The sequence below is a fragment of the Chlorocebus sabaeus genome, chromosome 11 (genome assembly GCF_047675955.1).
Source record: "Chlorocebus sabaeus isolate Y175 chromosome 11, mChlSab1.0.hap1, whole genome shotgun sequence".
Taxonomy (NCBI): domain Eukaryota; kingdom Metazoa; phylum Chordata; class Mammalia; order Primates; family Cercopithecidae; genus Chlorocebus; species Chlorocebus sabaeus.
In genome coordinates this window covers 35,066,108-35,083,190 of record NC_132914.1, presented here as the reverse complement: position 1 = coordinate 35,083,190, position 17,083 = coordinate 35,066,108, and the positions used below count along the sequence as shown (strand labels likewise).

The 17,083-nt window shown below is 37.8% G+C and overlaps 1 protein-coding gene across 1 annotated transcript in view; it reads left to right on the top strand.

Annotated features, from left to right (window-relative positions):
- The window catches only part of CPNE8 (copine 8), a 232,524-nt gene extending 216,181 nt beyond the window's left edge, over positions 1-16,343 (top strand). Inside the window, exon 20 of the mRNA XM_007968140.3 lies at positions 14,630-16,343. Coding sequence (XP_007966331.1) covers positions 14,630-14,818 — 189 coding nt within the window. The 3' untranslated portion in view covers positions 14,819-16,343. The remainder of the gene's footprint in view (positions 1-14,629) is intronic.
- The last annotated feature ends 740 nt before the right edge of the window (positions 16,344-17,083 follow it).

Here is a 17,083-nt window from a genome sequence, read left to right as displayed (position 1 = left end):
CTTATCCATTCATCTGTTAATGGACACTTAGGTCAATATCCTATCCTGGCTATTGTGAATAATGCTGCAATAAACATGGGAATGCAGCTATTTATTTGACATACTGGTTTCCTTTCAGGTGGATAAATACCCAGTAGTGGAATTGCTGAAGCTTATGGTAGTTCTGTTTTCCATAATGGTTGTAATAATTTACATTCCCACCAACAATGTATGAGTTCCCTTTTCTCTACATCCTTATCAATATTTGCCATTTTTGTCTTTTTGGTAATAGCCATTCTAACTGGGATGAGATGATATCTCGCTGTGGTTTTGATTTGCATTTATGTGATAAATAGTGATTTTTCTGCATTTTCTCATTACTTTTGGCCATTTGTGTGGCTTTTTTTGAGAAATATCTATTTAGGTCACTTGCCCATTTTAAAATCAGATTCTTTGCGGGTTTTTGGTTTGTTTTTTGTTTTGCTATTGTTTGAATTCATTGTATATTCTGGATATTAATCCCTTATTAGATGAATAAAATGTTGTCTCTTCACTCTCTTGATTACTTCCTTTGCTGTTGAGAAGAATTTAGCTTAATATAATGCCATTTATCTAGTTTAACTTTTGTTGCCTAAGTTTGGAGGCCTTATTCATACAATTTTTTGCCTACTCATGTCCTGATGCATTTCCCCTATGCTTTTTTTCTAGTAGTTTCATAGTTTAGGATCTTACATTTAAGTCTTTAACCCATTTTGAGTTGCTTTTTATATGGTGATAGATGAGAGTGTAGTTTCATTCTTCTGCATGTGGATATCCAGTTATCCCACCACCATTTAATGGAAAGAGTGTTCTTTCCCCAGTGTATGTTCTTAATGCATTTGGCAAAAATCAGTTGGCTGTAAATATGTGGATTTATGAGAGGGCGGAGCAAGATGGCCGAATAGGAACAGCTCCAGTCGCCAACTCCCAGCGCGAGCGACACAGAAGACCGGTGATTTCTGCATTTTCAACTGAGCCTCTGCTGCTGACACCCAGGCAAACAGGGTCTGGAGTGGACCTCAGGCAATCTCCAACAGACCTACAGCAGAGGGTCCTGACTGTTAGAAGGAAAACTATCAAACAGGAAGGACACCTACACCAAAACCCCATCAGTACGTCACCATCATTATCAAAGACCAGAGACAGATAAAACCACAAAGATGGGGAAAAAGCAGGGCAGAAAAGCTGGAAATTCAAAAAATAAGAGCGCATCTCCCCCGGCAAAGGAGCGCAGCTCATTGCCAGCAACGGATCAAAGCTTGACGGAGAATGACTTTGACGAGATGAGAGAAGAAGGCTTCAGTCCATCAGACTTCTCAGAGCTAAAGGAGGAATTACGTACCCAGCGCAAAGAAACTAAAAATCTTGAAAAAAAAGTGGAAGAATTAATGGCTAGAGTAATTAATGCAGAGAAGGTCATAAACGAAATGAAAGAGATGAAAACCATGACACGAGAAATACGTGACAAATGCACAAGCTTCAGTAACCGACTCGATCAACTGGAAGAAAGAGTATCAGCGATTGAGGATCAAATGAATGAAATGAAGCGAGAAGAGAAAGCAAAAGAAAAAAGAAGAAAAAGAAATGAACAAAGCCTGCAAGAAGTATGGGATTATGTAAAAAGACCAAATCTACGTCTGATTGCGGTGCCTGAAAGTGAGGGGGAAAATGGAACCAAGTTGGAAAACACTCTTCAGGACATCATCCAGGAGAACTTTCCCAACCTAGTAGGGCAGGCCAACATTCAAATCCAGGAAATACAGAGAACGCCACAAAGATACTCCTCGAGAAGAGCAACTCCAAGACACATAATTGCCAGATTCACCAAAGTTGAAATGAAGGAAAAAATCTTAAGGGCTGCCAGAGAGAAAGGTCGGGTTACCCACAAAGGGAAGCCCATCAGACTAACAGCAGATCTCTCGGCAGAAACTCTACAAGCCAGAAGAGACTGGGGGCCAATATTCAACATTCTTAAAGAAAAGAATTTTCAACCCAGAATTTCATATCCAGCCAAACTAAGTTTCATAAGTGAAGGAGAAATAAAATCCTTTACAGATATGCAAATGCTTAGAGATTTTGTCACCACTAGGCCTGCCTTACAAGAGACCCTGAAGGAAGCACTAAACATGGAAAGGAACAACCGGTACCAGCCATTGCAAAAACATGCCAAAATGTAAAGACCATTTAGGCTAGGAAGAAACTGCATCAACTAACGAGCAAAATAACCAGTTAATATCATAATGGCAGGATCAAGTTCACATATAACAATCTTAACCTTAAATGTAAATGGACTAAATGCTCCAATTAAAAGACACAGACTGGCAAACTGGATAAAGAGTCAAGACCCATCACTCTGCTGTATTCAGGAGACCCATCTCACACGCAGAGACATACATAGGCTCAAAATAAAGGGATGGAGGAAGATTTACCAAGCAAATGGAGAACAAAAAAAAGCAGGGGTTGCAATACTACTCTCTGATAAAACAGACTTTAAACCAACAAAGATCAAAAGAGACAAAGAAGGCCATTACATAATGGTAAAAGGATCAATTCAACAGGAAGAGCTAACTATCCTAAATGTATATGCACCCAATACAGGAGCACCCAGATTCATAAAGCAAGTCCTTAGAGACTGACAAAGAGACTTAGACTCCCATACAATAATAATGGGAGACTTCAACACTCCACTGTCAACATTAGACAGATCAACGAGACAGAAAGTTAACAAGGATATCCAGGAATTGAACTCATCTCTGCAGCAAGCAGACCTAATAGACATCTACAGAACTCTCCACCCCAAATCAACAGAATATACATTCTTCTCAGCACCACATCGCACTTATTCCAAAATTGACCACATAATTGGAAGTAAAGCACTCCTCAGCAAATGTACAAGAACAGAAATTGTAAAAAACTGTCTCTCAGACCACAGTGCAATCAAACTAGAACTCAGGACTAAGAAACTCAATCAAAACCGCTCAACTACATGGAAACTGAACAACCTGCTCCTGAATGACTACTGGGTACATAAGGAAATGAAGGCAGAAATAAAGATGTTCTTTGAAACCAATGAGAACAAAAATACAACATACCAGAATCTCTGGGACACATTTAAAGCAGTGTGTAGAGGGAAATTTATAGCACTAAATGCCCACAAGAGAAAGCAGGAAAGATCTAAAATTGACACTCTAACATCACAATTAAAAGAACTAGAGAAGCAAGAGCAAACACATTCAAAAGCTAGCAGAAGGCAAGAAATAACTAAGATCAGAGCAGAACTGAAGAGGATAGAGACACAAAAAACCCTCCAAAAAATCAATGAATCCAGGAGTTGGTTTTTTGAAAACATCAACAAAATTGACAGACCACTAGCAAGACTAATAAAGAAGAAAAGAGAGAAGAATCAAATAGATGCAATAAAAAATGATAAAGGGGATATCACCACCGACCCCACAGAAATACAAACTACCATCAGAGAATACTATAAACACCTCTATGCAAATAAACTAGAAAATCTAGAAGAAATGGATAATTTCCTGCACACTTACACTCTCCCAAGACTAAACCAGGAAGAAGCTGAATTCCTGAATAGACCAATAGCAGACTCTGAAATTGAGGCAATAATTAATAGCCTACCAACAATAAAAAGTCCAGGACCAGATGGATTCACAGCTGAATTCTACCAGAGGTACAAGGAGGAGTTGGTACCATTCCTTCTGAAACTATTCCAATCAATAGAAAAAGAGGGAATCCTCCCTAACTCATTTTATGAGGCCAACATCATCCTGATACCGAAGCCTGGTAGAGACACAACAAAAAAAGAGAATTTTAGACCAATATCCCTGATGAACATCGATGCAAAAATCCTCAACAAAATACTGGCAAACCGGATTCAGCAGCACATCAAAAAGCTTATCCACGATGATCAAGTGGGCTTCATCCCTGGGATGCAAGGCTGGTTCAACATTCGCAAATCAATAAACATAATCCAGCATATAAACAGAACCAAAGTCAAGATCCACATGATTATCTCAATAGATGCAGAAAAGGCTTTTGACAAAATTCAACAGCCCTTCATGCTAAAAACGCTCAAGAAATTCGGTATTGATGGAATGTATCTCAAAATAATAAGAGCTATTTATGACAAACCCACAGCCAATATCATACTGAATGGGCAAAAACTGGAAAAATTCCCTTGGAAAACTGGCACAAGACAGGGATGCCCTCTCTCACCACTCCTATTCAACATAGTGTTGGAAGTTCTGGCTAGGGCAATCAGGCAAGAGAAAGAAATCAAGCGTATTCGGTTAGGAAAAGAAGAAGTCAAATTGTCCCTGTTTGCAGATGACATGATTGTATATTAAAAAATCCCATTGTCTCAGCCCAAAATCTCCTTAAGCTGATAAACAACTTCAGCAAAGTCTCAGGATACAAAATTAATGTGCAAAAATCACAAACATTCTTATACACCAGTAACAGACAAACAGAGAGCCAAATCATGAATGAACTTCCATTCACAATTGCTTCAAAGAGAATAAAATACCTAGGAATCCAACTTACAAGGGATATAAAGGACCTCTTCAAGGAGAACTACAAACAACTGCTCAGTGAAATAAAAGAGGATACAAACAAATGGAAGAACATACCATGCTCATGGATAGGAAGAATCAATGTCGTGAAAATGGCCATACTGCCCAAGGTAATTTATAGATTCAATGCCATCCCCATCAAGCTACCAACGAGTTTCTTCAGAGAATTGGAAAAAACTGCTTTAAAGTTCATATGGAACCAAAAAAGAGCCCGCATCTCCAAGACAATCCTAAGTCAAAAGAACAAAGCTGGAGGCATCACGCTACCTGACTTCAAACTATACTACAAGGCTACAGTAACCAAAACAGCATGGTACTGGTACCAAAACAGAGATATAGACCAATGGAACAGAACAGAGTCCTCAGAAATGATACCACACATCTACAGTCATCTGATCTTTGACAAACCTGAGAGAAACAAGAAATGGGGAAAGGATTCCCTATTTAATAAATGGTGCTGGGAAAATTGGCTAGCCATAAGTAGAAAGCTGAAACTGGATCCTTTCCTTACTCCTTATACGAAAATTAATTCAAGATGGATTAGAGACTTAAATGTTAGACCTAATACCATAAAAACCCTAGAGGAAAACCTAGGTAGTACCATTCAGGACATAGGCATGGGCAAAGACTTCATGTCTAAAACACCAAAAGCAGCGGCAGCAAAAGCCTAAATTGACAAATGGGATCTCACTAAACTAAAGAGCTTCTGCACAGCAAAAGAAACTACCATCAGAGTGAACAGGCAACCTACAGAATGGGAGAAAATTTTTGCAATCTACTCATCTGACAAAGGGCTAATATCCAGAACCTACAAAGAACTCAAACAAATTTACAAGAAAAAAACAAACAACCCCATCAAAAAGTGGGCAAAGGATATGAACAGGCATTTCTCAAAAGAAGACATTCATACAGCCAACAGATACATGAAAAAATGCTCATCATCACTGGCCATCAGAGAAATGCAAATCAAAACCACAATGAGATACCATCTCACACCAGTTAGAATGGCGATCATTCAAAAGTCAGGAAACAACAGGTGCTGGAGAGGATGTGGAGAAATAGGAACACTTTTACACTGTTGGTGGGATTGTAAACTAGTTCAACCATTATGGAAAACAGTATGGTGATTCCTCAAGGATCTAGGACTAGATGTACCATATGACCCAGCCATCCCATTACTGGGTATATACCCAAAGGATTCTAGATCTTGCTGCTATAAAGACACATGTACACGTATGTTTATTGCGGCACTATTCACAATAGCAAAGACTTGGAATCAACCCAAATGTCCATCAGTGACAGACCGGATTAAGAAAATGTGGCACATATACACCATGGAATACTATGCAGCCATAAAAAAGGATGAGGTTGTGTCCTTTGTAGGGACATGGATGCAGCTGGAAACCATCATTCTTAGCAAACTATCACAAGAACAGAAAACCAAACACCGCATGTTCTCACTCATAGGTGGGAACTGAACAATGAGATCACTTGGACTGGGGAAGGGGAACATCACACACCGGGGCCTATCATGGGGAGGGGGGAGGGGGGAGGGATTGCACTGGGAGTTATACCTGATGTAAATGACGAGTTGATGGGTGCAGCACAGCAAGATGGCACAAGTATACATATGTAACAAACCTGCACGTTATGCACATGTACCCTAGAACTTGAAGTATAATATAAATAAATAAATAAATAAATAAAACATAAAAAAAAAATGTGGATTTATTTCTGAGTTCTCTATTCTGTTCCATTGGTCTATGTGTCTGTTTTTATGCCAGTGCCTTCCTGTTTTGGTTTCTATGTCTATGTAATATATTTTGAAGTCTGGTAATGTGATACCTTCAGCTTTCTTCCTCTGGCTCAGAATTGCTTTGGCTATTGGAGTCTTATGTGGCACCACACAAATTTTAGGATTGTGTTTTTCTATTTCTGTAAAGAATGTCTTGGCATTTTGACAGGTATTACTTTAAATCTGTAGATTGCTTTGGGTAGTATGGTCATTTAAAAATATTAATCCAATCCATGAACATGAAATTTTTATTTTTGTGTATCTTCCTAAATTTCTTTCATCAGTGTTTTATAGTTTTTTATTGTTGAGAGCCTTCACCTCTTTGATTAAACTTATTTCTAGTTTTTTTTTTGGGGGGGGGGGGCTATTATAAATGGGATTGCTTTCTTGATTTCTTTTTCAACTAGTTTGCTATTGGTATTTAAAAGTCACTGATTTTTGTATGTTGATTTTGTATCTTACAACTTTTCTGAATTCACTTATTACTTCTGACAGTTGTGTTGTGGTATTCTCAGGGTTTTCCTTATATACAATCATGTCAACTGCAAACAGGGATAACTTAATCTCTTACTTTCCAGTTTGGATCCTGTTCATTTCTTTCTGTTGCCTGATTTCTCTGGCTAGGACTTCCAGTGCCATGTTGAATAAGGATGGTGAAAATGGGCATCTTTCTCTTGTTCCAGTTCTTTGAGGAAAAGTTTTCAACTTTTTTCCTTTCACTATGATATTAGCTGTGGGTTTGTCATATTGGCCTTTACTGTGTTGAGGTATGTTCCTTCTGCACCTGATTTACAGATAATTTTTATCCTGAAGAGATGTTGTATTTTATCAAATGCTTTTTCTGCATCTATTGAGATGATCTGTTTTTTTTTTTTTTTTTTTTTTTTTCTTGCTTTCATTCTGTTCATATGATGTGTCACATTTATTGATTTGCACACATTGAACCATCCTTGCATTCCTGGGATAAATCCTACTTGATCATGGTGTATAATCTTTTTGATGTGCTGTTGTATTTGGTTTGCTAGTATTTTGTTCAAGATGTTTGTGTCTATATTTATCAGGAATACTAAAACCTGTAGATTTTTGTTGTTGTTGTGTCCTTTTCTGGTTTTTGGTATTAGGGTAGTTCTAGCCTTGTGGAATACATTTGGAAGAATTAATTCCCCTTCAATTTTATTTACTTATTTATTTTTATTATATTAAATTCTAGGGTACGTGTATACAATGTGCAGGTTTGTTACACAGGTATACATGTGCCATGTTGCTTTGCTGCACCCATCAACTCATCATTTATATTAGGTATTTCTCCTAATGCTGTCTCTCCCCGAGCCCCCCACAGGCCCCGGTGTGTGATGTTCCCCACCCTGTGTCCAAGTGTTCTCATTGTTCAGTTCCCACCTATGAGTGAGAATATGCAGTGTTGTTTCTGAGGCCTCTGTTCTGATCGATTGGTCTATAGCTCTGTTTTGGTACCAGTACCATGCTGCTTTGGTTACTGTAGCCTTCTAGTATAGTTGGAAGTCAGGTGGCGTGATGCCTCCAGCTTTGTTCTTTTGGCTTAGGATTGTCTTGGCAATGTGGCCTCTTTTTTGGTTCCATATGAACTTTAAAGTAGTTTTTTCCAGTTCTGTGAAGACAGTCATTGGTAGCTTGATGGGGATGGCATTGAATCTACAAATTACCTTGGGCAAGTATGGTCATTTTCATGATATTCATTCTTCCTATCCATGAGCATGGAATGTTCTTCCATTTGTTTGTGTCCTCTTATTTCATTGAGCAGTGGTTTGTAGTTCTCCTTGAAGAGTTCCTTCACATCCCTTGTCAGTTGGATTCCTAAGTATTTTATTTTATGTGTAGCCATTGTGAATTGAATTCACTCATGATCTGGCTGTTTGTCTGTTATTGGTGTTTAGAAATACTTGTGATTTTTGGTTGGTAGGCTATTAATTATTGCCTCAATTTCAGAGCCTGTTATTGGTTTATTCAGAGATTCAACTTCTTCCTGGTTTAGTCTTGGGAGGGTATATGTGTCAAGGAATTTATCCATTTCTTCTAGAATTTCTAGTTTATTTGCATATAGGTGTTTATAGTATTTTCTGATGGTAGTTTGTATTTCTGTGGGATCAGTGGTGATATCCCCTTTACCATTTTTTATTGCATCTGTTTAATTCTTCTCACTTTTCTTCTTTATTAGTCTTGCTAGTAGTCTATCAATTTTGTTGAGCTTTTCAAAAAACCAGCTCCTGGATTCACTGATTTTTCTGAAGGGTTTTTTGTGTCTCTATCCTCTTCATTTCTGCTCTGATCTTAGTTATTTCCTGCCTTCTGCTAGCTTTTTGATTTGTTCGCTCTTGCTTCTCTAGTTCTTTTAATTGTGATATTAGGGTGTCGATTTTAGATCTTTCCTGCTTTCTGTTGTGGGCATTTAGTGCTATAAATTTCCCTCTACACACTGCTTTAAATGTGTCCCAGCAATTCTGGTACATTGCGTCTTTGTTCTCATTGGTTTCAAAGAACATCATTATTTCTGCCTTCATTTCGCTATTTACCCAGTAGTCATTCAAGAGCAGATTGTTCAGTTTCCATGTAGTTGTGCGGTTTTGCATTAGTTTCTTAATTCTGAGTTCTAATTTGATTTCACTGTGGTCTGGGAGAGAGTTTGTTGTGATTTTTGTTCTTTTACATTTGGGGAGAAGTGCTTTACTTCCAATTATGTGGTCAATTTTAGAATAAGTGCAGTGTGGTGCTGAGAAGAATGTATATTCTATTGATTTGGGGTAGAGAGTTCTGTAGATGTCTATTAGGTATGCTTGGTGCAGAGCTGAGTTCTAATCCTGGATATCCTTGTTAACCTTCTGTCTAGTTGATCTAATATTGACAGTAGGGTGTTAAAGTCTCCCATTATTATTGTGTGGGAGTCTAAGTCTCTTTGTAGGTCTCTAAGGACTTGATTTATGAATCTGGGTGCTCCTGTATTGGGTGCATATATATTTAGGTTAGTTAGCTCTTCTTGTTGCGTTGATCCCTTTACCATTATGTAATGGCCTTTGTCTTTTTTGATCTTTGTCGATTTAAAGTCTGTTTTATCAGACTAGCATTGCAACCCCTCCAGTTTTTTTGCTTTCCATTTGCTTGGTAAATCTTCCTACATCCCTTCATTTTGAGCCTATGTGTGTCTCTGCATGTGAGATTGGTCTCCTGAGTATAGGATACTGATGGATCTTTACTATCCAGTTTGCCAGTCTGTGTCTTTTAATTGGGGTATTTAGCCCATTTACATTTAAGGTTAATATTTTTATGTGTGAATTTGATCTGTCATTATGATGTTAGCTGGTTATTTTGCCCATTAATTGATGCAGTTTCTTAATAGCATTGATGGTCTTTACAGTTTGGCATGTTTTTGCAGTGGCTGGTACCGGTTGTTTCTTTCCATGTTTAGTGCTTCCTTCAGGAGCTCTTGTAAGGCAGGCCTCGTGGTGACAAAATCAATCAGCATTTGCTTGCCTGTAAAGGATTTTATTTCTCCTTCACTTATGAAGCTTAGTTTGAAAATTCTTTTCCTTAAGAATGTTGAATATTGGCTCCCACTCTCTTCTGGCTTGTACGGTTTCTGCTGAGAGATCCACTGTTACTCTAATGGAATTCCCTTTGTGGGTAACCCAACCTTTGTCTCTAGCTGCCCTTAACATTTTTTCCTTCCTTTCAACCTTGGTGAATCTGACAATTATGTGTCTTGGGGTTGCTCTTCTCGAGGAGTACCTTTTGGTGTTCTCTGTATTTCCTGAATTTGAATGTTGGCTTGCCTTGCTAGGTTGGGAAAGTTCTCCTGGTTAATATCCTGAAGAGTGTTTTCCAACTTGGTTCCATTCTCCCCATGACTTTCAGGTACACACATCAAACGTAGATTTGGTCTTTTCACATAGTCCTGTATTTCTTGGAGGCTTTGTTCGTTTCTTTTTACTCTCTTTTCTCTAATCTTGTCTTCTTGCTTTATTTCATTAATTTGATCTTCAATCACTGATATCCTTTCTTCCACTTGATTGAGTCGGCTACTGAGGCTTGTGCATGCATCACAAAGTTCTCGTGCCATGGTTTTCAGCTCCATCAGGTCATTTAAGTTCTTCTCTGTGCTGTTTATTCTAGTTAGCCATTCGTCTAACCTTTTTTCAAGGTTTTTAGCTTCCTTGTGATGGCTGAGAACATCTCCTTTAACTCGAAGAAGTTTATTATTACTGAGCTTCTGAAGCCTCCTTCTGTCAACTCATCAAAGTCATTCTCCATCCAGCTTTGTTCCATTGCTGGCAAAGAGCTGTGATCCTTTGGTAGAGAAGGGGCACTCTGGTTTTTAGAATTTTCAGCTTTTCTGCTCTGGTTTCTTCCCATCTTTGTGGTTTTATCTACCTTTGGTCTTTGATGTTGGTGGCCTACAGATGGGGTTTTGGTGTGGATGTCCTTTTTGTTGATGTTGATGCTATTCCTTTCTGTTTGTTAGTTTTCCTTCTAACAGGTCCCTCAGCTGTAGGTCTGTTAGAGTTTGCTGGGGGTCCACTCCAGACCCTGTTTGGCTGGGTATCACCAGTGGAGGCTGCAGAACAGCAAATATTGCAGAACAGCAAATATTGCTGTCTGATCCTTCCTCTGGAAGCTTCATCCCAGAGGGGCACTGAGCTGTATGAGGTGTCTATCAGCCCCTACTGGGAAGTGTCTCCTAGTTATGCTACACAGGGGTCAACAACCCACTTGAGGAGGCAATCTGTCCACTCTCAGAGCTCAAATGCCATGCTGGGAGAACCAGTGCTCTCTTCAGAGCTGTCAGACAGGGCTGTTTAAGTCTTCAGAACTTTCTGCTGCCTTTTGTTCAGCTGTGCCCTGCCCACAGAGATGGAATTTATAGAGGTGGTAGGCCTTGCTGAGCTGTGGTGGGCTCCCCCCAGTTCAAGCTTCCCAGCCGCTTTGTTTACCTACTCAAGCCTCGGCAATGGCAGATGCCCCTCCCCCTGCCAGGCTACAGCTTCGTTGGTTGATCTCAGACTGCTGTGCTAGCAGTGAGCAAGGCTCTGTGGGCGTGGAACTCACCGAGCCAGGCACGGGAGAGAAGCTGCTGGTCTGCCAGTTGCTAAGACTGTGGGAAAAGTGCAGTATTTGGGCAGAAGTGTCCCCTTTTTCCAGGTACAGTCTGTCACAGTCTGTCATGGCTTCCCTTGGCTAGGAAAGGGAAATCCCCCAACCTCTTGTACTTTGCAGGTGAGGTGACGCCCCATACTGCTTTGGCTTGCCCTCTGTGGGCTGCACCCACTGTCCAACCAGTCCCAATGAGATGTACTAGGTACCTCAGTTGGAAATGCAGAAATCACCCATCTTCTGCGTCTATCACACTGGGAGCTGTAGACCAGAGCTGTTCCTATTCGCCCATCTTGGAATGGACCTGAAAGGCTTGGTCCTGACCACCAAAGAAATACTTTATCGGCTTCTGCAGTGTCTATTCTTCTATCTGTGCATAGACTTGCATGGCCATTATGGAGGATCCTTTAAGCTAGGTTGCTGGCCAGTTTCTTTCCTTCAATTTAAAAAAACAGTTTGAGAATAATTCATGTTAGTTCTCTAAAAGTTTGGTAGAATTTGCAGTGAAGCCATCTGGTTTTTATTTTCTAGAAGAAGAAACAGGCAAAGAGTAGAAAATAACCTGCTCAAGATCATGCAAGCAACAGGCAGCAGACCAGGCTTTGAAACTGGGAAGTCTAATTCCAAAGTTTCTGAGAATAGGGAGGTAAAAACTTAAATGAGTTTAATGTCCATAATGCAGAAGCAAGGTAAAGAATTAAAAATATGAGACCAAAGTTGAGGTAAAGGTAAGATAAAAGCAGGGGAGATCTCCCCTTTCCACAGAGAAGCATCAACTGCTTGCCAACATTTCCCTGAAATGTGTGCATTAGTTACATACATTTTCTATAAAAAAAAAAAAAAGAAAGAAAAACTCTTCAAAAAAAGTCTAAAGACCACTGCATGTATATTAACCATACCAACATTACTAAGTGTTAACATTTAAAGCATTATACCTTCTAGAATAAGAATGAAGTAAATTATAGTTACAATTAGATATATTTTCTCATTAATCGCTAACTATGTTGATTCCTATTTTCTCTTTTCTAATTATAGTTTCAGAGAGAAAATTAACCTCAATTTATTTTTTTATACCTCTTTGATTTTTTTCTGTTAAAAGTGTCAAATCTTGTCCATAGCTAGGGAATAAAGACTTCACAAAAGTTCTGATTCTCCTCATTCTCTTCTGAAGTGAAGATCGCATTTATTGTTAGTTTTTCTTTTCCCCCGCACTCTTAGCAAGCTGCCTTTCTTGCCCTTAGTAGCAGAAAGATATGTCACCTTTTAAATACCTATTTCTAAAAACTGCTCTGAGCTTTCCTCCTGGAAATAGGGTAAAGACAAATAAGGTAAAATTTTAGTCATATACATGTGCTTGCTTGTGATGTCTTATTTTAAAAAGAAAGGAATAATTTTCTTCTCTTCTTTTAAAAGAGAGTACCTTCACTGAATGAAAGGCATTATACCTAATCTTTGATTTCTTAAAATTTTTCTTGGTTTACCTGTAGCAACCTGACCGTTCTAAATGCTGCCTTCCTATAATGATTGTTTTCCAGAGGCACAGATTGAATAACTTTAAATAAAAATCAAACTTATTTTATTTTCAAAATAAATGTAAAATAGTATTTTACAGCATGAGACAGGATTGTTTTTTGTCTTCATCCAGAGAAAAAATTATTTAATTCAAATTTTTATATATTGTACTCAAATTGTTCAACATATTAAAATATCTTCACTTTGCCTTTTCTCTGAAGACCTAGAATTACTGTGCTCTTAAATTATCACAACGTTCACAGTTCCAATCACTTCAAAGTTGTGTCAAGCATCATTATGCCCCTAAGGGAAAATTGAACTAATGCCCTCAAACAGCACAGTGTTTATTAACTTAAGTAACCATTATAAATGAGAATGGAATCAGACAATTTATTACAGGAGCATTTGGTGTTGAACTGATAAGGGCTCTCACGTAATTACATATATAAAGATATAGTAATCATTTTTATTAAGGGTGGTGCAAAAGTAATTGCGGTTTTTGCCATTGCAAAACCACACTTTACTGCAAAAACCACAATTACTTTTTGCTCCAACCTAATATGTGTTGTTAGAATGATGATATTTCAATAAGAAATATACCCAAATCTTATGCCAAGATCATTTTTACTGTCTTCCCAAATAATAGATATTAAAAAATCAACATATGATGCAAAACTCAATGTACTGAATATTTCAGCTTTCTATTAATATGAGCTGTGTGAATTCTGTATTCATATTCCATGTGATTTTTTTGTTCTTAGAAATAATTAAAATGCTTTAATGTGTTTAGGACTTTTTAACAATGTACACTACTATATTTTACCCTGAATTGGGTAATACTCGTTTCTTATCCAGAATTGGGTAGTATTTTTATATCGGAAGCTGAATTAGGCATGTATTAACTCCATTTGAGAGGAAACCAAGCCCCAAAGAGGTTAAATGATCCATCCTGTTGGGATTCAGGCTAGGTATTGAACCCAAAACTGCAGAAGACATTTGGCAACATCATAAGCATATTAGGATTAAGTGACATGAGTTATTGGGGGAAAAACATAGAAAACGATTGTGTTCCTTTTGAGATAAAGCATGTATTAGGTAAGTTTAGTCACTTATAGCTATTTGTAGTGTATTGAATTTTTTTTTTTTTTTTTTTGGAGACAGTCTCACTCTGTCAGCCAAGCTGAAGTGCAGTGGCATGATCTCGGCTCACTGCAACCTCTGCCTTCTGGGCTCAAGCAATTCTCCTGCCTCAGCCTCCCGAGTAACTGAGATTACAGGGGTGTGCCACCACGCCCAGCTAATTTTTGTATTTTTAGTAGAGACGGGGCTTCACCGTGTTGGCCAGGCTCATCTTGAACTCCTGACCTAAGATAATCCACCCACCTCTGCCTCCCAAAGTGCTGTGATTACAGGCATGAGCCACCGTGCGTGGTCTATTGAATATTTTAAAAATGTATAATTGTTATCCGTCTCTCCATTACTCTCAGTTTCCCTGATTTTCCTATGACCAAATGTGTACATGTGTTGATTTTTTTGTGTTTATTATATAGCCTGCTAAAGTCTGTGAAGTAACTTTCTTTCATCTCTGTTTTAGTTTGTGCCATTCAGGGATTATATTGACAGAAGCGGAAACCACGTATTGAGCATGGCTAGACTGGCGAAAGACGTCCTAGCTGAGATCCCTGAGCAGTTTCTCTCCTATATGAGAGCCCGAGGAATCAAGCCATCACCTGCGCCTCCCCCATACACCCCACCTACACATGTGTTACAGACTCAAATATGACTGCGCTCTGAAATGCTAATGTCACTACAAATCAGAACTGCTGAGTTAATGCTTTGTGCCTGGTGCTCTGTGATGAACCAGGCAATGGGATACTTTTCTCAGTTTGGTTTCAGCAGTACTGGTTAATGTGCTTTCTTGGATCCAAAATTAAATCTATTCCTAAACCAAAACTGTAAATATGGTTGTTGCATGAGCAACAGAAAAATTGTTTAAATGCTTGAAGCAAAGTACGGATGTCTTCTCTAAACCTTTTTTTTTGTTTGTTTTTAACAGGAACAGCTAATTTCCAATGTATTATTGGGAAAAAGCACAAACTATGTTTTTAACTCAAATATTGTCTTCGACTGCTATGTGTATAGGAAAGCAGTCTCTGTATCAATGTTTACATGTTACTACTTTTTAAATTTCAATACTTTTATAACTGTTCTTAAGAATAAGAGTTTTGAATACTGAATCCTTTGTCTTCTAAATTGCAATAGCTATAATCACAAGAGCAATATCTCTTTGAATGACTGTCTGGACAAACACAATTGCAAATAAGGGAAGGGAAAAATGATTTTCTATTTCTCGGTAACTGGATTGTCTTAAGAAACTACATCTGCTTAATAATCAGTTTCTCAGCAATATTTGCTGAGTATGGAAGTCTAAGCCTAGCAGATGTGTCTCCTGGTTGAACATGCACTTTTCATGGAGTTTGGGTTCTAAATTTAGACCGCAGTTGGTTTGTATTTTGTAACACTAAGTAGAAATTAGAAAAAGTCAAACATTGTGAGCTATAAATGCACAGAAAATGCTTTGTAAAAAGTAGCATCCTGATATAATAATGCTATTTAGAAAGACTGAAACCAAGACTATTTAACTGTGAACCATGTAGCAGATGTTTTAAACTTTTTATTCCATTATATCTTGTCTAGATATTTTAATTCGAAGGGATACTGGCTCTCTTGATTGGGATTTCTTGTTATCACCATTCCATGTTGCCACGCAAGGTGCACAGGCTGGAAGTCTTTTGTGAAATTCTCAGTTAAATATATACAACTATGTGACTTAGTGCACAACACATTTGTGAAATAACCTACTCCTATATACTGACCTGCCTGCCCACGAATAATTGTAAAGAGTTTTTGCATGTACAGTTTTTACAAGAATTACAGTTTTGTGAAGTTGTGTCTAAAAGCATTTCTTTAGAACAAATGGCCTTAAATTCTCACAGAATTCCTGGAAATGATTGTGAATTGCCTTCAAATAATGGAAAAGTGTATTTATTTGTGTGTGTGTGTGTGTCAAAAATGTAACTGCTTTATAATATTTTTTCCTTACCTATATATTCTATTTAATACTTGGTTTATTTCTACTGTACATTGTTTTCTTTGTCCCAAGTTGACCTAGGGTGACTTTTATAAGCATGAAACTATTTTACTGGAAATAATATATACATCCACATATCTAGCAGTATCAATGTTACGTAACTATGTAATACTCAATTGTCCATTTTTAATTATGTATTAAAATCTTTAAATCATTACTATTTGTTTTGTACATTTCATGTATGAATGACAGTAGAGTTTGATGTTTTCATTTACTGATCTTATTTATGCCAGTACAGTGTATAAACTGCAGATTTTTAAATTTACCTTTATCAACCCATAAAAGAAAAATAAATAAGATCAATATTCTTTTCTTCTTGTCAAACATCAGTTATTTTTTTGAACTGTCCAGAGAAAACAAAAGTTATACAATTCCTTGTATAAATAATAGTTTGCTCAAACCTAGTGGGAGTAAATGGCCAGGAATGAAGCAATTTCTCTTTACAAATGTTATCATTTATATGGCTGAGAATGATAATCAGAAACTTATGTGATGTTAATGCTATATATAAGATTAGAAAATACTTAAATCTTGTGTCTTCATTGCAAAAATGTAGTAAACCAAGAGTGGAGGGATTAAGTGATGTATCCAAGACTATATAACTAGAGAAGAGCTCATTACCATTGTGGAAATATTTGTTATAACTTAAATTTTGTTAGTTGCTGTTACGTGCTGTGCAACAGGAAATTGTAGAGACATGTTCCATAAAGGCAAATGCATAGTAATAGTTGTACATACAAGCTGGTTATCAGGGATGTTCACACAGTAATGAGCAACAAGAAAGGTATGTATTGAGAAGGGGTGATAGATTCAAGTCATTAAACCTGCTGCAGAAGTCAGTCTTCAACTGGTGCCCTCAAGAACCCCAAAGACTTTGGGCACTGTCCTATCTTTCTA